Here is a 21,883-nt window from a genome sequence, read left to right as displayed (position 1 = left end):
ATGGGACAAGTCCATTAGAAGCAATATGTCACTTTTAGAAACAAGCTCCTGAGGTGGCAGCGTTTAGATGCACACCCTGGAGGTGATGGGCCCAGACATGGGTAGCATTTTCAGATGGAGAAGATCAGCAATATTAATGCCTGAGGCAAAGACAAGGAATTCTTACAGTGGGCAGTAACACAGTGGACTATGAGGTGGGCATTGATCAAAAGAATTTAGGACCTTCTGTTGCCTTAAGTAAACTATTTTACAACTTTGGCTTGGCAACTTGTTAGCTTTTCGTATTGTTGGTGGAGAAATAAGAATATTTTTGTGCTATTTAAACAGCTGTTGCCTCAACGTGCCTTAAGACCCGTCCTGCTCCTTCATTTATATATATCCACTGTAATGTATTTTCAGTGTCTGTGATGCCGTTACCTCCATAGATCATTCGAAACTGGCTTATCTTCCCGTGGAGTGATGTAAAACTGCTGTGAAGAAAGTGTGACATGGAATTTAAGCAGACTTTCACTTGATGGATTGTAACACTTTAGCACATCTTAAACAGCCAGCTGGCCCGTGTTATAATTGCTAACAAGGCCAGAGAGATTAAGCGTGTCAGGAGGGCACACACCATGGGGGGAGACAGGATGGAAGGTGGACGTGTTGATGGACTGCATACCCCTTTCTTTGTCTGCTTTTTCTTTTTCCTCTCCTATATAGGAGTCTGTGTTTCAGTGTCAGAGGGATTTCCCACAGTGTGATTCATGAAGTCATAATGCAATGTAATGTTAAGGTGTCAGTGCTTGTTCCATGTGCTTACCTCTTCTTTTCTCCCCCCCCTCTGCCTTTCTCTCTCTCCAGCTTGTCCACAGGGGACCTATGGGCAGGCCTGTAACAGCCTGTGTCGTTGTCAGAATGGAGGCTCGTGTGACCCTGTGACTGGGAAGTGTTTGTGCCCCCCTGGGATACAGGGCCAGCTCTGTGAGGATGGTTTGTATACACACATTCCTACAGACACACACAGGTGTTAATACGACAACCAGGCACTAAGGCTACGTTTACACTGCAAGCCTTAGTGCTCTATTTGAAATTATTGCTCGGATCTGATTTTTTTTAGACTGTTCACAAATTTTTTTTTTAAAACATGGCCAATATCATATTCCAGTGTGGAGTGGCCACAGTCCAAAAACATCACGCATAGCAAGCTGTGCCATGGAAGTAAACACGGAGGCCAGCATTTACAGTTTCATTTATAAGCTGATATGAAGTGGAAGCCAGCAAATTTATGAGCAGAAGATTAGGATGGGAATGAGGAGAAAGACAGCCATTTTTAAGTTATTGTCTTTTTAAAGAGCCATGACTGCTACTTCCATACACAGGTGTGTGTGGATGCAGAATCGGATCCAGGAGAGCTGGTATTGTGACATGAATCGCTTCACTGAAACAGATTTCATCTCAAATTTCAGGATGTCAAGGGCAACTTAAACTACATCTATCCGTGCCTCTCAACAAGATTCTCACTGCAAGTCACTCAGTGATGTAAAAATCACATGAATTTCCGATATGACTATTCAAACTAAGGTTGCATTGCCTAAAATCAGACCTTTATCTGATTAAATATTACATATGAAAATGGCCCAAATCAGAATTGAAAAGCTTAGATTCCATGTGATTCGTGCTGTTCACACTGCTGTTAAAGAAAAAAAAATAAATACAGATCCAAGTGACATGAGCACAAAAATCTAATTTTAGCCACTTTTGCTTGCAATCTGAACGTAGCCTAAATTGTTGGTCCAGGACATTTTTGCTTGTGACCGCTTTAATATGAAAAAAATGAAGCTCCTTATGATTCTGTCAAAGGGTTGTACGTCTGTAACTTGTGCACAGCTGAATAGAGCAGTGATTTTATCGTCCAATATTGTTTTATTGGAATAGTTTTCACATGTCTGAAAGGATAAAATCACAGTATTTCACAAGACAGAAGCAATTTTGTGTTTTAAATGATGCTTCATCTTATTTCTTACCTGGGTAATTATCTTGTGAGCCTCTAAATTCATCCTGTAACTCATTATCACAGTGGAGCTTATTTCATACAAGTGCTGAAGTGGCTTTATTCATATTTACAGGTTGTCCAAGGGGTTATTTCGGGAGGTTCTGCAGAAGAAAGTGCAACTGTCCCAACAACGGACACTGTCATCGTCTGTATGGAGGCTGCCTGTGCTCTCCGGGACTATATGGCCGCTTTTGCCATCTGCGTGAGTACCCACTTGACCTCATGATAGTGGTGATGCTGATGATTCTGCTACTTAAGACAATGAAATAATGTTGGCTAGTCATCTTTACAAGTTTAATATCACTGATTAAAAAATACATTTGGTAATGTGAGAAATTCCAACTATTGCTGCTTTACTTTTCTTAGTCTCACAGATATTTGACTGAGTGCAGATGTAAATTGTGGGATATGCTGTGAAAATAAGCAGTTACCAAAACCATCAATGGTGATCTTTAGGTTTTAGCGTCACAGTGATTAGCATATAAATGGATAACACCTTCTCAGGTTCATGAACAGGCACTGTACATTTTGTTAGTTTTATAAACAACAAACTGCTACTACTGGATTAGAAATTATGTACAAATAATGTACACAGAACCTCAGCTTCCTCATATTTGCTCCTCATCGCTGGCTGTACTTAGCCGTTTCGATGGTGGCACCAGGTGAGACGGCAGCTCTCGTGGGAGCCAGTGTCCCTCCAGTTTTCCCTCAATAAGGTGGACTGCCAGAGCGAACTCCTCATTGTCCAGCATGCCATCCCCATCCACATCAGACAGCCTCCAGATGTGAGCAAGCACAGAGTTTGGCAGAAGCGTGGTCGTCATCCACTCTTTGACTTTGGTGCCGCTCAGTTTGCCGTCACTTGGACTAAGGTTGTAAAAAATCTCGTCATACTTTGGCTTGTACTTCTCCACGGCCCACTCGTCGAAATCTGCCTCGCTGCTCTCGTCGTCCCTTTTGAGTTCCTTGAAAGGATCTCTCCTGTAATGCTCAGGCTTGAATGTTCCCAAAAATTCACCATCCAGCACACCAGGGAGGGATTTCTTCCGCTGCTCTTGGTGTTGAAGCAAAGGCACCAGGTTTGCTATGTCAGTGGTCAGGAGTTTGTCCAAGGAGGCCATCAGACTTGGCTTCAGTGTCTTGAACTTTGAAAAATCTTGACTCAGGAGTTTCTCCTGAAAAAGTATGCAAATCACATGTAAGCTCACAGGATATTATACATAAATTTAGAAAATAAGCTATTCAAAAGGCAATCAAAAAGTAACATTTGACCTGCATCTTGGTGCAGTCGGGGAAGTCTCCGGCTGGGACTCGATGCTGTTGCTGGATCTTGGTGAAAATCACAGGAAGCTGGTAAATCAGATTGTGCTTCTTGCTTTCTTTGCAAAAAATGGTTGGCATCTCTTGCTTCAGGTAGCTGATTATGTGGGCATGCGCCTGAGAGGAAGGGAGAGAAAAATCACCATATCAGTGCATCTCATTTTGTAAATATTTACCTAAAGCATGGGTTGGAATTGTAAAACAGATGGACGACATGACAGCTCCCCAAAAGTAAAGCTAAAATAAAAACAGTTTTGCTCCCGATCAGTAGCGCTGCTCGCAATTGGTCGGATGGTGGGAATTCGGTACCCTTGAGATCACTACTGTGTAGACTCCAAATGATGTCATCAGCGCGAGATAAAAGTGGCTGTATCTGGAAAATTTGGTGTCATTTTTGTGTAGTGAGGGGAAGTAAAGATTCATTGTCCATCTTTATATACAGTCATTGGCTGGAATTGAACATATAATACTTCTTACCCTGACTAAGCGTGCCCTCTTCACCAGGTCATTCAGTTTACGTACTGCAGCATTGCGCGGCAGGTTCCTTATGTCAGCCAAAAGATCCTCCTCCTCAAGTTCTATCAGCTGGTAGTGGTCACACATCTGCCTTGGCTCTGACCAGAAAGATCCGATGTAAACCCGCAGGATCTCGGGGGTTCGAAACACTTTCCCCAGCGACCACATGAGGGCACCGTACACTCTCATGAGCTGCTGTGAGTCCACTCTGTCAGCCTTGTTGAGAACCACACGCAGCTTGTCCTCGTGGCCACACAGGGCCCCAAAGGCCCGAGTGAGCTCATCAGAGAACTCTAGTTTATGTGCATCAAACAGCAGGATGATTCGATCCACACGCTCTGCAAACCAGCGCAGCACTGCTGGGAAGTCGTAGCCTGGGGACAAGGAACGAAAACACAGGGTTTTCATTAAGGCTGTATGTAATGGGGCAAGCCTCAGTGCCTCAACACCTAGAGGAAAATGTAACATATCCCAGTGGCCCGCACTGGTTGCAAGCCATGTGAGTTACACCCATAGATTAATGCGTTCATAAAACAAAGCAAAGGCTGCGCGGTTACTTACTGCTCGTCTCCTCCCAACTCAGTCATATTGCTTTCATCTGCTGTGTGTCTGACTTCCAGAGTTTGAATTATGTTGGGCTGAAATATTCCTGCTTTATTGCATCAACTATGTCTCTTACCAGGAATTTAAATCTTCCTGACAGCAGCAATCCTTTCCAACTGTCTAAAATCGAATATATGGACGTAAAGACCCATTAAGTCCTCCTGAAGTTGCAAAGGAAATTAGAAAAGGCATTCTGTCTCACCTCGACTCAGTTTTCTTTTAGCAGCAGTTAAGATGCCCGGTGTGTCAATAATGCTGATGCTCTCAAGGACTTTATTTGGCAGCTGAACGCACTGGAACCTGCAAAGAAAACATTAAGCATTAAAAAACTCCTAAAATCTTTTATGCTGATGAAGGCAAAACATTGGCAAAAATCCTCAGCTATTCCCAAGTAAAAGGAAAAAAAGGCGTACACCTCCCCTCCCCCTCTCTCTGTCTTCTTTCCTCTCTGTATGTTGAGTCCTATCACCTGTTCAGGAAAGCATTCCCAAAAGGGTCGAGGTTGCGGAAGGGCTTTTTGGGATCCACTGTGAGGGCATTGCCAGGGATGATTCCCTCCACCTCTCCATACATGAGGGCAGTGAAGCAGTCGGTGGTTGGCTCTGGCCCAACTCTGCTACCAGGGAAATCTTGTTCTATGAGATACCTGAAGTCCAAACCACCATTAACAACATTATAACCCCCAAACACATCGGTACAATACATTCAGCAGAATACATGCACAAAACTGAAGTTTTAAAAGTGCACAAAGTTTGGAAAGTACCTGATAAAAGTTGTCTTTCCTGTTGAGTACTGTCCCATCACCAGGACCATTGGTTTGTTGTCAAACTCAGCGTCCTCATAGCTCGGCGAATGAAAGTGATGGAAAGAATAGTACTTCTCTATCGGCAGCAGCCTCTTAAAGTAAAGATTCTTCAGCTCCTCTGTCACCACACTGACGTCCCCCAGTGTTTTAGGGTTGCTCCTAAACCTCCGGAAAGACATAGCGATGAATTTCTGCTCTTAATTTCTCAGTGTGGAAGCTGCTCACTCTTCTAAGACCAAACCGAATGATGGAAGAATGTGAACAAGGAATATTATCAGATTCCCACAGCTGTCTGCTCCATCCTGCAGCGGGACATTGAGAGGGTGGAGAGGGTGTAACCAGAGCCTGCAGCTGCACCTAACATAAAGCCAGTGTCGAGAGGGACAGGGTGGAGCAGAGTTCAGTCTTTTCTGTTGCTGAGAAGGGAGAATCTTGGCAAAAATCATGCAGATTGTTCTGAGTGATGATGTGGCAGTGCTTCAGTTTTAAGTCTCTTACGTAACACTCTTCATCTATTTGTCCAGTGCTTATGTTGATATGATAAAGTTTACTGAAAACTACAGACAACACAGCAAACTTTGCAGGAAATAGCTTTCCTAAACAGTCAGCCTGATCTCAAATTACAGTTGTAATTACACACTAGGATGAACGGTGCATCACCATTTTTTTATGAAGCTCTATAAATCAAGTGAAGTAGGAGGCAGTGGTCACATGACTTAAACTTGCAAGTCTAATGTTGTGATAACATGGTAGCTGGGTGTGTTCGTTTGGCTCATGCTAAAGTGTAATCTGATAGTACAGAAGGTTTCATTTCAACATTCTTTTCTTAATGAACTATCGACACCTTGACTTTACCAAACAAGCACTGCTATGAGAATTTGTTTTTCTTTGCTTAAACTGTAGTGCAATAATACTGTAGGTTGTGCAGTTTGCTATTCATGGGTGTGTGTATAACTCACACAGTATATTTTTGTACTATATCATACACAGTGATGAAAGACGAGAAGAAAAGAGAGAAGAGATCCTTTTAACAAGTGAAAGTAGCAATACCACAGTGTATACGTACTATGTTACAAGTCCTGCACTCAAAACTTCAATTTACTCAAAGGATCAAAAGTAAAAGTACTCATTGTGCAAGAAAATGTTCCCTTTCAGTGTTTCACCGTTATATATGAAGTTTTTGGATAGATAGACTGTGGAATTAATGTGTATATTGCATTTTACTGCTGCAGATGTTTAAAGGGATAGTGCACCCAAAAATGAAAATTCAGCCATTATCTACTTACCCATATGCTCAGGTGAAGTGTTAGAGTCCTCACGTCACTTGCAGAGATCCAAGGGGAGAGGGGGTAGCAACACAACTCCACCTAATGGAGGCTTATGGTGCCCCAGATTCAAAAGTCCAATAACACATAATTGAAACCACAAAATATCTCCATACTGCTCGTCTGTAGTGATCCAAGTGTCCTGAAGCCATGACATAAAAAGTTGTTTGGAAAAACGTCATCTGAACTCTGTTTTTAGCCTCACTATAGCCTGCAGCTCTAACTGCCTCTCTGTGCACTGCGCTCACGTATGCACGCTTGCGCGAGACCGTGAGACATGGGCACCACGTTCATGTGTGTTCACGTGCTTTCGCTGGTCTCGCGCTGCAAGCACACAGTGCACAGAGAGGCAGTCAGAGCTGCAGGCTACAATGAGGCTTAAAACAGAGTTGAAATGACGTTTTTCCAAACAACTTTTTATGTCGGGGCTTTAGGACGAGCAGTATGGAGATATTTTGTGGTTTCAATTATGTGCTTTTGGACTTTTGAATCTGTGGCGCCGTAAGCCTCCATTAGGTGGAGTTGTGTTGCTACCCCCTCTCCCCTTGGATCTCCGCAAGTGATGTGAAGACTCTAAAACTTCACCTGAGCCTCCATCAGCATATGGGTGAGTAGATAATGGCTGAATTTTCATTTTTGGGTGCACTATCCCTTTAAGATTGTGCTAATTTAACTCCTTTATTCACTGTCGGGTAGTTTAATCTACAGCAGTGCATCACATTCCTTATGATCATATGTTTGAAGTGTTGCTATCATATAAGACCCACGTATCTCTAAAAAGTCAACTTTTCATGGTTTTTAACTGGTTTATTTAACTTAAGAAAAGGGAACATTTTTTTAAACCATAAAGAAACACTTCATCCTTCAGAAATATTTAAATCCAAAACCACCAAATTTGGAGATACATTATTTTTACTGGACAGGAAGTGTATGAAAGATTGTATTCTTAAAACCAGCAAGTAAAAATATTGTTCTGAGGAGAAAAATTGCCCCTGAGATATCATGTGTAAGTATAGCGTTACATAGAATGGGAATACACATGTATGTACAAGTACCTTGATTTTGTACTTAAGATACTCAAGTAAATGTACAGTAGTTACATCTAACAGCTGATCATACAAACCATCCATTGCTCTACATCAACCTAATTCATGCTTTTTCTCTGTTTTCAAACTGATCTCGTCCGCCCTACAGCATGTCCCAGGTGGACGCACGGCGCAGGCTGTTCCAAGGAATGTGACTGTGTTCAAGAACATTCCACTGGCTGTGACCCCAAAACAGGGAGCTGTTTCTGTAAGGCCGCATACCACGGCCCACAGTGTGAGAAAGGTATCAGCACTCCACTAAACATCCAACTCATTTATTCAATTACAGCCTCAGCTGCAGCTTCAAATCCTAAGAAATGGTTAAGATTTGTGTTGAGTTGCAGTTTATCCACACATGTAACATTTCAAGTTAACTGCCTGATGTGTACTTCTCAACCTCAAGTTGATTTAGTTTGACTGTGTCAGGCATTTCACAGCTTCAAACATAAAGATCCAAGTGTATTTAGTTGTGCAGTAATAGGATACACTTGGAGCTATGCTGCTTCCTTGCAATGCAGTTTTGATGTAATGGTCTATAATGGAAAAGCAGTTTAAGTAGTTGCTGTGATTGCTCTCAGTGATCACAGAATCAAGTCAGTCGCAGGGTAAGATCTTAATAACCTTCTAAAGGAAGTTGCTTATGTAGCTTCACAATATGTTTGGGAATGTGCTTTGAGGTTGTCTGTTAATCTCTCCACGTTGGTTGTGTATGTGTTTATGTCCCACTGTAGAATGTGAGCATGGCTTCTTTGGTGCAGGCTGTGAGCAGCCATGTGACTGTCCAGGTGGAGGGTCATGTGACCCCAGGACTGGAGAGTGCAGGCCGCGATGTCCTGCAGGCCTTCATGGAGATAAATGTCAGCTGGGTGAGACAAAAGGACAAAAAGCTGCTTTAATGCAAAGAAAAGGCACTGTGCATCAGACTGTACGTGTGTTAAAGGGACAGTTTATCCTGGTGTAATCAAACAAGATTGTTTTGTTGTGATGGTGAGTATTGGAGATATCAGAACAATTTTCTTTTTACTAAACTACACCCACCATCATTATCACTGGACAGAATAGGGCATACTTCAAGTGCAAAGTTACTCCACTAAACAAGCTTTTTTTCCCACAAAGATCGCCTCATATCGTTAGGATAAATGTCAGAGAACATATAGAAATGACATGTAAACGTGTTGTCTTACCTTACCGGTGTGCTGCCATGTTTGTTGTTTACCATTTAGCTCTGCTTTTCGAAGTGCGGCCGAAATATCGCGAGCACAAGCAGCGATCTCATACCGTGCCTGAAATCTCGCGAGCTCTAGATAGCCCAGCTGGATACTACTCCAGGTGGAGGTGTCTCGTCCTCGGTCACATCCAGACCTTGAAAATAAGGCTGCAACCGGTCCCATTCTTTGCAACAGAGGCATTCCTCTTCTGTGGGCACTGAGGCACAGCATTCAAAGGTACACCACCAATCTCCAGAGCTACGCAGGCTTGCAGCAGCCATTCCTCCTCTGTCGTCCTCTAGCTGTTGTGCCTCTCTCTCTCTCTCCTCCTCCGTTCTTCAATTTCACGAAGCTCTTCGTCAGTGTATTCTGGCTCAAATAAATAAGGGTGGCCATCAAACTCTGCAAAATCAAATTCCTCCTCCACAAAGTCGAAGTCTAGCAAAAAGTCAGCCATTATTCTATAAATCTTTCATAAAATAAATGAATGAACCTTTCAGGCTACTGTTCGGGTCTGCCATCCAGCTGTTGCTGCTTGTTCTCGCGATATTTCGGCTGCGCTTTGGAAAGCAGAGCTACATGGTAAACAAACATGGCAGCACACCGGTAAGGTAAGACAACACGTTTACATGTCGTTTTCTATATGTTCTCTGACATTTATCCTAACGATATGAGGCGGTCTTTGTGGAGAAAAAGCTTGTTTAGTGGACTAACTTTGCACTTGAAGTATGCCCGTTCACTTACGTTTTAACAGGTCTGACGCTACTATGCGCCCCGGCTGTATCTAGGCTAACGGCTAACATGCTAACTATTATTTTTATGTCACTAGTCACATGAAACAAATTTAGGACCATAGGAGACAGGTTGAAATAAACCGAAATTTCACTTTAACACATTTTAAAGGAATGAATGAGGTTCCGCCTCCAACGCTGTATCCAGTTCTCTTCATACATCCATGGGCTGAGCTCTAATGTTAGCTAGCTCAGTGGTGCTAGGTGAGCTAGCTGTAGATGCACGCTTCCTTCTGTGCGGTGATACGGTTGGTGGGTGTAGATGTAGAAAGAAAATAGTTCCTACGTGAAACTGCTCACAACAAAGTCTGTGGATCATCCTGAGTAACCAGGTCATGATTTCTGGAAAGAGACATTGCTGTTGAGTTTTTCAAATGTATTTTTGGTACTTTGAGCACCACAAGCTGAGTGCCATCTAGTTCCATTATATTGGAGAGAAAGCAGACATCTCAATGGCTGATATCTCCAACACTCGGCAACTCAAACTAAAACAATACAGACTGATAAATAGCACTACAGGTAAGAGTAATATATGTATTCTTGATTTGGGGATGAACTGTCCCTTTAAGGTAGAAGTGAAAAGGACTCTAAATGTAAGGAGCATAGTAAAGTTTCAAACACCTGGCATGCATCCATAAAGCCATTTTTTTCCCTTTCAAATATTCAGACACAAAGCTGTTAATGTACAGTATGATGCCCTTGCCCTGAAAGCTTGACTCCACAGTGTCCTCATGTGGCCATGCCTTTAAAGTAAAGGATTGCTGTCTTAATGTCAGTATGTGTGTGGATATGTGAAGTGCGTGGGCTTGCACACTGACACATGTGGGTACATGTGCAGTTATTGTTTGCATACTTAATGCTTGTGAGAGTGCGTGCCCTTTCTGATGTCAACACAGTTTGTTATGAATGAGTTTCGGAATTTTTCACCTTTGTTAAAGTATTTTTCATCACCTATAAATCCTTCTTTATTCTTTTATTCCTTTTCTATTCATTTTCTGCTGCCTTTGATGAATTGAATGGATTTAGTGGGTGAAATAACTTTCATTTTTGAACTCACCTGGTCAGTGCAGGTGTTCTTGTTATTACAAACTGCACAACCAAAGATGTGAGTCTTTCTCCACAGCAGGGTGTCCTCTGGCTGTTTACTCTGCTGCACGATGGAAAGCTCAACCCCCTGTATTGTGTATTTGAAGCGATATTGAATATTGTTCGGGAGCCTTTGGTAAAAACATGACTTTGTGTCTCTGTGGAGTGGACTAAGAAAACAGAGCAGAGTTACAGTATGTCAGCACTAATGCACTGTCCAGGCCTAGGCTTGCTGAGTTTCACAAAGCCAAATAATAAAAAAAGGAATCCCCATTTTCTGGACCGTATTTATCTTAGGTTGCAGGCCAGGTCATGACAGGGGTAATTTACTTCAGTTACTACTGCAGAGGCTATTGGCAGAGGCTGAATAAACAAACAGAAAATGATTGAGTATTTCTAAAATTTCACTCCTGCAGTTCTCTTTTTGCAACGTTGCACAATGCTGTCTTGTGCTTTTGTGTGTTTTATGTTACAGTGAGACTGTTTTTGCTGTTTTTAATGTTTTAATCTGATGTGTGTTGCAAGCCTGCCAGTCGTTAACCTATGGCGAGAGCTGTCATCTGACCTGTGACTGTAGAGGAGCTCCTTGTGATCCCGTAACTGGACAGTGCATCTGTCCTGCTGGGAAGACTGGACTCTCCTGTCATGAAGGTACCTTTATGTTGTATGTTTTCTATGTTGCTTTAATTTCTGTGTGAGTTTTAGAACGTTTTAGCCTAATTATGTTGTGGTAGACTATGGAAAATGCAATTAAGACTGAGGACCTGTCTGCACCCACTGACCTCAGTATTATTATCAGCCCACTGAGCCACGTGGATGTTTGTGTAATTTGGTGCTCCTCTTAAGCAAACTAATTCCTTAGCTTTGGAGCTTACTAGCCATTTAATGCGTTTCTCCCCCAAAACATCCCCACACAAGTGGCTTTACGACTTTACGGAGAAATAACTAACATAAGTGGCTTACTGCTCACTTAATCTGAAAGATACTTGGTGCTCCCCAGACTGCCCTGATGGATTCTGGGGGTTGAAGTGCCAGTCACCTTGTCCAAACTGTGAGAACAAAGGCTCCTGCAACAAGCAGACTGGTGTGTGTGACTGCAAACCAGGCTTTACTGGGAGACTCTGCCAAAATGGTGAGATTTGGCCATTAATTCAAATCTATATGCCTCAAGCAAAGACGTAAATCTAGCAATGATTGAATAATTGAACGATTTTACAACTGACTGAATTGCTTTATGTATAGTTTGATTATTTTAGGGTTTAAAGCAACAGTTAAACAGAGTGGTCTACTAAATCATGACCCTATGACTGTGGTGTTTACAGAGTGCCTCCCAGGTCTCCATGGACCAGGCTGTTCATTACCCTGTTCATGTCACCCTGATGCAACTTGTGAGCCGCAGACTGGACGCTGTGTCTGCCCTCCTGGCAGAACAGGCCATGACTGTGCAACATGTAAGATACTAATACTTTACATCAGTTTTTAATTTCAGTCACTGCAGTACTTCTCATCATTGAACTTATCTGTTCTTCAGCATGTGAGTCCGGGTACTGGGGCCAAGACTGCCTCAGTAAATGCCAGTGCAGAGAGATATCTGTTGGCTGTGACCCGGTCACTGGTAGGTGTGCCTGTGAGGCCGGCTTCAGCGGAGACTACTGTGAGGAGAGTGAGTTCATTTCAAGTTTCACAAGATATAGTTTACTAAATGCTGCCACCATGGGGTGAATGTTGCTTATTACATCTTTTGAGCTCATTTACGATCCTGAGAGTCACTGGATTTTTTATTTCAAGTAATTAGTATTTCAGTAATTTTTTACTTTTAAGGGATTTACAATTTTTACTTTATAGGGATTTTGAGTGTACAGAATACTTAGGGACTTGAGTAGTTTAAGTAAAGCTCCTACAGTTCTGACATAAACCTCAGGGAAATAAGATTTAAAACGTTCTGCTAAATCATTGTTGATCTGCTTCCCTTGTATGTTCACTGTTAGAGTGTGTGAATGGCAGTTATGGGCAGGGGTGCGTCCAGCAGTGCCAGTGTCTGAATGGAGCCCTCTGCGACCATGTGAGCGGAGCCTGCACATGTTCACCTGGATATGCTGGCACCTACTGTGAAAAAAGTAAGTTTTCTTTTGTTTTTGATTATTGAAGATTATTATGTTTCGGATGGATGGATGGATAACTTCATTGTCTAACTCAGTGTAAATGTATCTTTGGCTTCTTTCAAAACATCAAAGGTGCACATAACACAATACACCATTAAAAACTTACAGTTTAACAATATATATGATACAATAGTGCAAATAGTCAGGTCGGAGCTTGACTAAAATGTGTCTTTTTGGTTTCCTTCCACATGTATAAAACCTAAGGAAATTACACTGTACATTCCAACCCCCACACTACCATGCGAGTTAGTATGTCCCAATATGTATTATGTCAAATGCAGTATACCAAAAATACCAGGATGTTTAACAAAATCCAGTCGCATTTTGCAGTATGTAAGCCAGCACGCTTTTCTGGCGGTTCTGACCCACAATCATCTTTGCAGCAGAAGTTACATCACATTGACTGAACCGCAAACAGATGACAGCTCGACAGATCGATGACAGCTGTCAGAAGCCGTAATGACAGATGACAGCACATTCAAGTGACTGGTCATCTGTTGAATAGTAATAATAGGAATAGTTTTGTTTAAGTGAACAAAATAATTGTCGCCTCACAGCAAGAGGGTTCCTCGTTTTAACCCCAGCTGTGGGGTTTGAACCCTGGGACGGGGGAGCCCTTCTGTGCAGTGTTTGCATGTTCTCCCCGTGTCAGCGTGGGTTTTCTCTGGGTACTCCAGCTTCCTCCCAGAGTCCAAAGCAGTGACGGACTCAGGATTTTTGAAGGGCAGGGGCGAAAAGTAAAAAAGGGCACGTCCTGCATGTCATGGGGACGAGAGGGCAGCCAAAAGGGGACATCTGCTCGTTTTCATCATTCAAGAGGGCAGCTGATAGGGCACATCCTCTCATTTTCGCCACTCAAGAGGGCACTTTAGCGCAGCGTTTTCAACCGCCCGAGTCCATCAGTGGTCCAAAGACATGCAGGTTAACTGGTGACTCTAAATTGTCCGTAGGTGTGAATGTGAGTGTGAATGGTTGTCTGTCTATGTGTCAGCCCTGTGATAGTCTGACGACCTGTCCAGGGTGTACCCTGCCTCTCGCCCGATGTCAGCTGGGATAGGCTCCAGCCCCCCCTGCGACCCCCAACAGAATGAGCGGTCACGGAAAATGGATGAATGAATGTTTTAGTGTCATCTGCCATTTTCAGACCAAATGATAATCTGTTAGTCTAGAAAACAATTATCATATTAACTCATAATAAAAGAAATAAATCTGACCCACTCTGGATCGTTGACAAAATTTCAGTGCCTGAACTAAGTTAAATTTTGAGTTTAAGCTGTCTGATCAACAAAAAGAAAAACAATGAAAATTCTAAATACTTTTAAGAGGCTCTGAAGTTTTATCCTCAGATTCTTTTGTTAAACTGTCCACGCTGACCTTGTTGAGCTACTGGCAACAACAGTTTGTTTAACCTCATCCCAGCGGAAGGCATTACCTCTCCTCTCCACTACAGCTGACATTACTAGTCTTAATACACTAGAGGGCGCTGCAGGATATTCCTCTGATTCTCTCTTCTCCTCCACAGTTTGAGTGAATCAACACACAGATTCAATGAATCATCAGATTGTCCGTGTAATGTCATGAGCAAAACCATTTTAAAGCCACACAAATCCCAAGATATAATTTGTATTCGTCATTGTGGGGTAGATGGCCTCTATTTCATAGGCTGCAGTCTTCTCAAGCACCCTGCCACAGCAAACCCTTCATGTAACTAATATTCTTCTCATCATTGGGATATTTTTATTGAACTGTAAGACATACCAGCAGTCCAAGAGTCTTAACAATGTAATAGATTTGTTCTTGATTATAGTCTTTTGACTTGAAGTGGCCACATGTTATTACAAAGTGTAAGATTTAGTGTAAGTGTACTACCAGGCCCAGAAATTCATACCACCTCTGTAGTACACGGGGCATCGTAAATCATGGCCGTGTCACACTAGAATGGAGCTTCACATCCCTAGTCATAACAGTCTAATGGCCTCAGACGTAGACGTCACTCTGATTGGACGTCGCTGTGGAAATAGGGCTATCGGTCTGACCAGATTCTGTTTTCTGAAGGCCTTCTCTCCTCAAACAGAGGTGTCCAGTTTCTCAGTCTTCTGCTGGGCCTCTTCCTTCAGGAGAAGTCAGGAAGAGGCCTGCGCTGTGAGAAGGACCAGATCTCCCTGAGTTCATCTGTTTCACAGAATTAAAATGGAAAGAGATGACTTTTCCTTTTTTAGCGTTTGATTCTAGGTGGGCGATTTCCGTCCACACACTGGTTTTCATAATGTTATTCGTGGAAATAGCTGCACTCCTCAGAAGGCTTGTTGCCATGGCAAAACGCATAGTTTCATTGAGCATTCTTGTGGTTGATGCTAAACATTTCAGTAGAGTTTTGTTCGGAGGAAACAAGCTATTGTGCTGACATGGGTCCTGCACACCAGACCACTTCTTCAATTAGCGCGGATCGTGCTCCGTTCTCTGCTCCACAGCTTTGATGTTTGCATCAAAATACTTCATTTGGTCGCAATAAAAAGAAGTCTGGTTCAACTGGCATCGAACATCCGCGTTATTGTCGAAGAAACTGGGTTGTTTTGTTGTTGTTGTGTTGACCTCTTTCAGTGTGTAGACCCTGAATGGCACCAGGAAGTTCTATTCTATGTTCTCTCTATCCGCTCTATTTCTGTGGTCTGTTCTCCCCGGCTGTGTGGTCCCTGGACCTGCTTTATGGGCTGACAGCAGTGGCTCTTACACAACCAGGGATCTGGAAATAATCCTCCTGTCTTAAAGAGCTCATTTAGTCTGGAGATGGAGTCTTTCAGCGATGGCACAGTGTGTGTGCGTGCGTGTGTGTATGTGTGTGTGGTGGACCGAATCCTCTGTAAGAGTCTTCGCCTACAAACACTTGCAGACACTGTCCTAATATCAGATGACAGATTGCTGCTCTGTGGTTAATATGGAAACCAGTCGCCCCCTGCTGGTATAAACAAATAATAAACTTTGCCATTCAGAGGTGTCAGTACATCGCCTGAAGTTTTGCTGTAGTGCATGTGTGCTGTAGGAAGGAAAGTGTTTTAACATGTTGAGGTGATTACTGTGTCTGGCATGAATACCTCATTAAAAGGGAACATCGCTCATCTGAGATGTTTTATGTTTATCTGTTTCACATTATAGATGCGTCGAGCCCCGGTGTCATTGGTTAATAAATGATATATCAGGGTAGCATTCCTGAACCATTTCCCCGCAGGACACAAAGATGTTGCCATGGTGTCGGCAATTACCTATCATAATAATAAACAACAGACAATAAAACCAGGGATTTTTTTTTTTGCTGCAGTACCACCACAGACCTAATGTACAGCTGGGCTAAAATGACAGCATCCTCAGTGGGCTGGCTTTAATAACATCGCAGCCTAACCACTACAGAGGCAGGCAAAGACGTCATGCTGTCAGCGTGGGAACACAACGATGGTCATGCCAGAAACTGCTGAGCAGGAAGGATACTTTTCCCAATTTGAGGCCTTGAAGGAGAAAAAAAGGAGGAGTGGACAGCATCATCAATTGGAGCAGGAGAAGGAGGGTATGATGCATTAGCTGTAGGGGAACACCCTGAGCACTGTGGCATTTAGAATACACAAAACCACCAAGTTACACATTTTTGTTGCTCTCCCAATTTGTGGCTTCCTGGTAATACGGTCCACTGCTTTCCTTATAGATAGAAGAGGTAGTATATAAATGAAATGAAAAACTGCTGGCTGCTGAAATAATTGGGGCAGACTCTACCCAAACTCTCACCAGATTTTCTCACATGTGACTGCAACAGAAAACAGAAGAGGGAAATGTCTGCAGCGGCTGTCAATCACTCAAACTTTGGCAGCGCAACGAGCAGCATTCCTGTAAATACAGAGAGTGGAAGAACTTTTTGTGTTGCAAAATACAACTATTATGCTTGAGTTAGGCTCTGATCTCTGCAGTGACAAATTGAGTGATCAAAAATAGGCCGTGAATAAACAGAGTCATTCTTTCCTGCTCTGGTGAAGTCATGCTTACAGACAATATTTACATCCCAGTAGTGGAAAGGCTCATTCATCCCGCTGCCTCTGGCTGGGTTCATGTTGATGCGAGGCACTGTGTTTACCAAACTTTCTGAGTGTCAATTGACTCTACACACACTTAAACAATCTCTCTGGCTCTCATTGAGAATGGGAAACAGACTCTTACACTGGCATCTCCTCACATCAGCAGCAGTACTGTAGGTGTGTGTGTGTGTGTGTGTGTGTGTGTGTGTGTGTGTGTGTGTGTGTTAGGAGGGCACAGTAACCTGGCTTTGTTTTGCCATGTATTGGTGGGGCCTGTTGACTCAGCAGGTGCTCTAATTACCAGCTCTCTGTGCCCCCTCTACCCCCAAAAGGGAACGGCCTCCAAGCCGCCGTCGACTTTGATGTGGCCCAGATCCACCACACATGTGGGACATGAGCTCACTTAACGAACGCAGACGCTCTGCAAATGAACAGCCGCAGCGTGGTACTGCAATTTGATATTGGTATTTTCAGTAGGTGGTAAGACAGAGAGGGAAAGTAGGAGGAGGAGAAGCGAGTGAGAGATGGGGAAGGGAAGAGAAAGAACTAAAAAAGTTGGCATCTAAACCTTTTCCTCTCCTCTTTTGTGAAGCTGCCAGTTCTAACCAGTCGGATGTTTTATCTTGGCCCACAGTGTGCCCGGACGGCTTTTACGGTCTTGACTGTGGCCAGATGTGCGAGTGCAGGAACGGTGCCCGCTGCCACCACATCACAGGAGCCTGCCTATGCACCGCCGGCTGGGCAGGACCACACTGCATTCTGGGTAATGGAAGCCACATCATTAAAACGGGGTGTGAGGGAGGCCCTCACTGCAGCCCATCACGACGTCCTCTCCTTAAACACAACTATGTGTTTGTGAACAATTATCTCTATAATGAGACATTGCCAATGACTTTTTTAGAGATGGGTAAGAGAGGAGAAAGGAGGGCGGACGAGCGTGCCCTCTGGCCTACACGCTTTAATTGAGATCTATTCTGGATAAATGCACCCACGTGTTTATAGTGATCAGTGTTCGGAAAGGGAGAACATAACTCGGGAGACTCTTTAGTAGCAAACCAATCAGTGTTCTCATGCTAAAGTTTCATGCCGTTGTTTTAATGAATCCAGTGAAATGCCCACTAAAGTTCTTAGTCTGTCATTCTGCAGTCTTATTCAAGACTTTCCTCTTGCCACAGCCATTTTGTGGTCCTAACTACCACAGCCAGAGTCAGCAGAAAGCCACTAGCATGACTTAATGATGCATCTCTGTCATTAGTGCACTTTCCTCTTTCCTGGGCTCCAAATGTCATCTTGGACTTTGATCACTGAGGAAAAGTTTACAATATGTGTCCTGAAAATGTCCCAAAATGTTCTCTAGTACTGTAGTCTCTACGTTTGCTGCAAATACAGCTGTAGTTACATTTTTAAGTTAATATTGAATGTGTTTTTAGTGTGTATCATGTTATCGTGTGTGTGGTTTGTGTGCGTAGAGTGCCCAGAGGGTCATTATGGGGAGCAGTGCGGTCAGACCTGTGAGTGTCAGAACGGAGCCAGGTGTGACCACGTCAGCGGGCGATGCAGCTGTGCAGCCGGATGGACTGGAGTCAGCTGCCAACTGCGTGAGTAGCTCATCACTCAAGTAGCTAATCACTCAGCATGAAAAACCCCGTCAGAAAGTTTTGCTGCTTTTTTTCTTAAAGGGCAACACCAGTGGGTTTGCATGTTGTAGCTCATCTACTACAAATGACTTATACATTACATCACAGCTATCCATTTTAGAGAGCGTGCTGCTGTGTTTTGGAAAGTTGTCTGCTGTTATAGGCACCCAGTGGTTTTTATTCATTTTGTAGAATATGAATATCAATTAGCAGACAGGTTGCTTGACCTAATCATTACAGACTTAATGTTACGGTTTACACAGCTTGAGCACATTTTAAAGAGTCTGATAGTGTGTTTTTATATTTTACATAAATTAATGCATAACAATGGTTGCCTGGAAATCTACGGTTGTATGGCCTTTATTCAGAAATGGTCAGCAAAAGCTTTACAGTAGACATTTGTAGTCAAGGAGCCGTAATCTGTAAACACACTGGTATGGTCCTTTAAAGGCACTATTAGAGTTATCATTTTATGACTAGTAGAAAAACCCTCCTGGTTTCACACATGCACATGACTTTGAAAAAACGCACACTTCAGGACAGTGACCGACAACAGCTAATGAGAAATCAACACACAAAAAAAACCAACTTAGCTCATAAACAATAATAATAAATAAACAACAAAAGAATCGGTACATGCAAATTTGATCATTTATCCAGAAAATGTAGATGTGAATGTGTGTGTGGTCTTCAGAAGGATGTGATGAGCTTATGCAAGTGTGTGTTGGTGAATGTGTTCACATTTAGATTCCACTAATCAATCAGTCTATCTATCTATCTATCTATCTATCTATCTTCTCTTACTCGAATGCTCTTCACACCACCATTTACCTTTTGTAAACACTGGTGGCTGAGGCTACCACTGGTGCCACCTGCTATTCGGTAACAATTCACACACACTCACACACCGCTGTAACAGCCATTGGGATTTTAGGGTTCAGTATCTTGCTTCAACATGCGGACTTGAGGAGCCGGGGATCGAACCACTGATCTTCCTATTAGTGGATGACCCGCTCTACATCAGAGCCACAGTCACCTCAAAGTTGTCATACACACCTTTTTTTTAGAGTATTCGGTTGAGCAATCCCAAACCATAACACATAATGATAATAAGTAATTAATAGATAAAACTTTTGGGTACTGAGACAGAAGGATGCGCACTGTTGGATGGATTCTTATAACCTATATAAATAATCCAAATCATGGCTGCTAACCTTTGGTATAATTGGCCACATTATTACCTTCATTTTATTATCTTCAACTCTCTGTCCTGTGTTGTGCGTGTGTGATTTCAGCCTGTCCTGCAGGACAGTATGGGGAACACTGCTCTGGCCAATGTCTGTGTCAAAACGGAGGCTCTTGTGATAGCGTAAGCGGCCAGTGCTCCTGCCCGCCTGGCTGGACTGGAGCCGCCTGTGAGTTAGGTGAGTCCTAAACATTACATCATAAGGAAGCTAAGGGAAACACATGTGAGACTCTTAAAATTCTTTGTCTCGATTTAACATTTTGTCAATCCTGTCTTCACAACTTAATATGTAGGTAAAACCTATTTTGTATTCATGTAATAAACAGTGTCTTGAATTCAACTTCCATCTGAGGTTTGGTCTCACTCTCTCCTAGAGTGTGAGGAAGGGCGTTATGGAGAGAACTGCACTCAGACCTGCAGCTGTGCGAACGGAGCGAGATGTGACAGAGTGACAGGAAGATGTGTGTGTCGGCCTGGTTGGATGGGAGAGCTATGTCAGAAAGGTGACTCCCTAAACTTCACGTCAGCACTGTGACATTACAGTATATTGGTTCTTATTCAGCATTTTAATTTTTGATTGTACAGAGATTATCAGTGATCTTTTTTTAATCTATCCCATTGAGATATATAGCCAACCTTCCATCCAGCAAGTTCCCTCTATGCCTGCTGATGCATCTTAGAAAAAAAGTAGAGAAGTAGCAGCAGCAAAACTAAAGTTAAGCTTTACTCCAGGAATCCTTAAACTTGCTGCATCAAAGCTTATCAAGCAATTGGCCTTGGATAGATAATCATAAAAGTGAACGTTTCAGTGATCTAACATCGTATGCTGAACATGAATACTTATGTGTTTGTTTGAAGCTTGTTCTAAGGGATTCTTTGGAGAGGGCTGCGAGCAGAGGTGTGACTGTGTCCACAGTTTGAGTTGCCACCACATGACGGGCCGCTGTGAGTGCGAGCCAGGCTGGAGGGGAGCCAGGTGTGACAAACGTGAGTGTGTATAGGACAGAGGAAGTACCATTAGAGTAGCAATAGAGGAGCTTTGAACATGGGAGTAAATTGAGTGACGTGTGCCCGCATGTGTATGTCAACTCCCAGCGTGCCTTCCGGGGTCCTTCGGTGCTTCGTGTGCCCAACGGTGTTACTGCCAGGCTGGAGTGTCCTGTCACCATGAGACGGGGAGCTGTGGGTGTCCGGCTGGACTCACGGGGCCTGGCTGCGAGAAACGTAAGAATGAAAATAAGTCTTTACTGCACAAATATACAGATTTGTAGCTTTATAATTTGCTCACTTGTAAAAGGCGAATTCTTGACAACATCTTTGGACGTGTAAAATCTCACGAAATACCCCTGATGTTTGACTGGTTATTAGGAAAGCCTTGGCACATGGCTAATATCACTGTCATGCATTCAAACCATTTGGCTGACATATGTGCCTTGTTGACAGAAACGCTGTCACCCCAAAACACACCACTCCCATCAGGAAGGAAAGGCATCATGGGACTGAAGTGATCACCAAGAATCATTCTGTTAATACTGATTAAAAATTTCTTTTTTTCCCCCGGCCCTCCTGGGAAAGATTACCATTTATCCCCTTCCAGGAAATGCACTCTACACAGGCATTAAACCCTCACTGTCACAGGACTTTATGCTAATGTTTCATTATTTAGACCATACCCTTTAGGACCGTATACGAGCAGCTTCACTACTCAACACTCTGTCTACCCCCCCCGCCACCACCTCAGCTCCCTTCCTCTCCTCACACACTCCCCAGACATCTGATAAATGTTACACACCAGTTGCCAAGTAAAACAGAAGGCATTGTTTTTGTCTCCTCGGCGGCGGATAAGGGCCTTTGGAAGGCAGACATGCATAATGACAGCGCCGTAATTGCCTCTTTAGTCTGGAGTCCTTTCTTATCTGTCCCCCGCGCTGCCTGCTGCTGCCTGACTGAGTAGCCGAGTGCTGCGGTTTCACCCGAAAACATGCTTGGTTCACAGATTCATCTTG

The 21,883-nt window shown here is 43.2% G+C and overlaps 2 protein-coding genes across 4 annotated transcripts in view; one reads left to right on the top strand and one right to left on the bottom strand.

Moving 5' to 3' along the window:
* The window catches only part of megf6 (multiple EGF like domains 6), a 73,968-nt gene that overhangs the window by 43,546 nt on the left and 8,539 nt on the right, over positions 1–21,883 (top strand). For 2 of the 3 annotated variants that reach the window (XM_049577036.1, XM_049577035.1), the window contains exons 15-29: positions 844–972; positions 2,109–2,237; positions 7,799–7,933; positions 8,421–8,555; positions 11,300–11,425; positions 11,775–11,906; positions 12,097–12,225; positions 12,306–12,437; positions 12,763–12,891; positions 17,629–17,757; positions 18,464–18,592; positions 19,927–20,055; positions 20,252–20,380; positions 20,736–20,864; positions 20,973–21,101. In XM_049577036.1, coding sequence (XP_049432993.1) covers positions 844–972; positions 2,109–2,237; positions 7,799–7,933; positions 8,421–8,555; positions 11,300–11,425; positions 11,775–11,906; positions 12,097–12,225; positions 12,306–12,437; positions 12,763–12,891; positions 17,629–17,757; positions 18,464–18,592; positions 19,927–20,055; positions 20,252–20,380; positions 20,736–20,864; positions 20,973–21,101 — 1,950 coding nt within the window. The remainder of the gene's footprint in view (positions 1–843; positions 973–2,108; positions 2,238–7,798; positions 7,934–8,420; positions 8,556–11,299; positions 11,426–11,774; positions 11,907–12,096; positions 12,226–12,305; positions 12,438–12,762; positions 12,892–17,628; positions 17,758–18,463; positions 18,593–19,926; positions 20,056–20,251; positions 20,381–20,735; positions 20,865–20,972; positions 21,102–21,883) is intronic. The other variant, XM_049577038.1, reaches the window with a different exon arrangement.
* Positions 2,313–5,696, bottom strand: LOC125889231 (EH domain-containing protein 2-like). Its single transcript, XM_049577039.1, has 6 exons — positions 5,238–5,696; positions 4,944–5,120; positions 4,677–4,774; positions 3,833–4,245; positions 3,308–3,472; positions 2,313–3,210 (listed from the first exon to the last, which is right to left on the bottom strand). Exons 1-6 carry the CDS (start codon positions 5,456–5,458, stop codon positions 2,644–2,646), a joined length of 1,641 nt encoding a protein of 546 aa, XP_049432996.1. The 5' UTR covers positions 5,459–5,696; the 3' UTR covers positions 2,313–2,643.

This window comes from Epinephelus fuscoguttatus, linkage group LG5 (assembly GCF_011397635.1).
Source record: "Epinephelus fuscoguttatus linkage group LG5, E.fuscoguttatus.final_Chr_v1".
NCBI lineage: Eukaryota > Metazoa > Chordata > Actinopteri > Perciformes > Serranidae > Epinephelus > Epinephelus fuscoguttatus.
This window is presented reverse-complemented; position numbering and strand designations above follow the sequence as displayed.

Coding starts and splice junctions, on each gene's coding strand:
- LOC125889231 (XM_049577039.1), bottom strand. CDS start 5,458: ATGTCTTTCCGGAGGTTTAGGAGCAACCCTAAAACACTGGGGGACGTC. Junction 5,121..5,237: donor GGAAAGACAACTTTTATCAG/GTACTTTCCAAA, acceptor TTTGGACTTCAG/GTATCTCATAGAACAAGATT. Junction 4,775..4,943: donor GGGAATGCTTTCCTGAACAG/GTGATAGGACTC, acceptor TTTTCTTTGCAG/GTTCCAGTGCGTTCAGCTGC.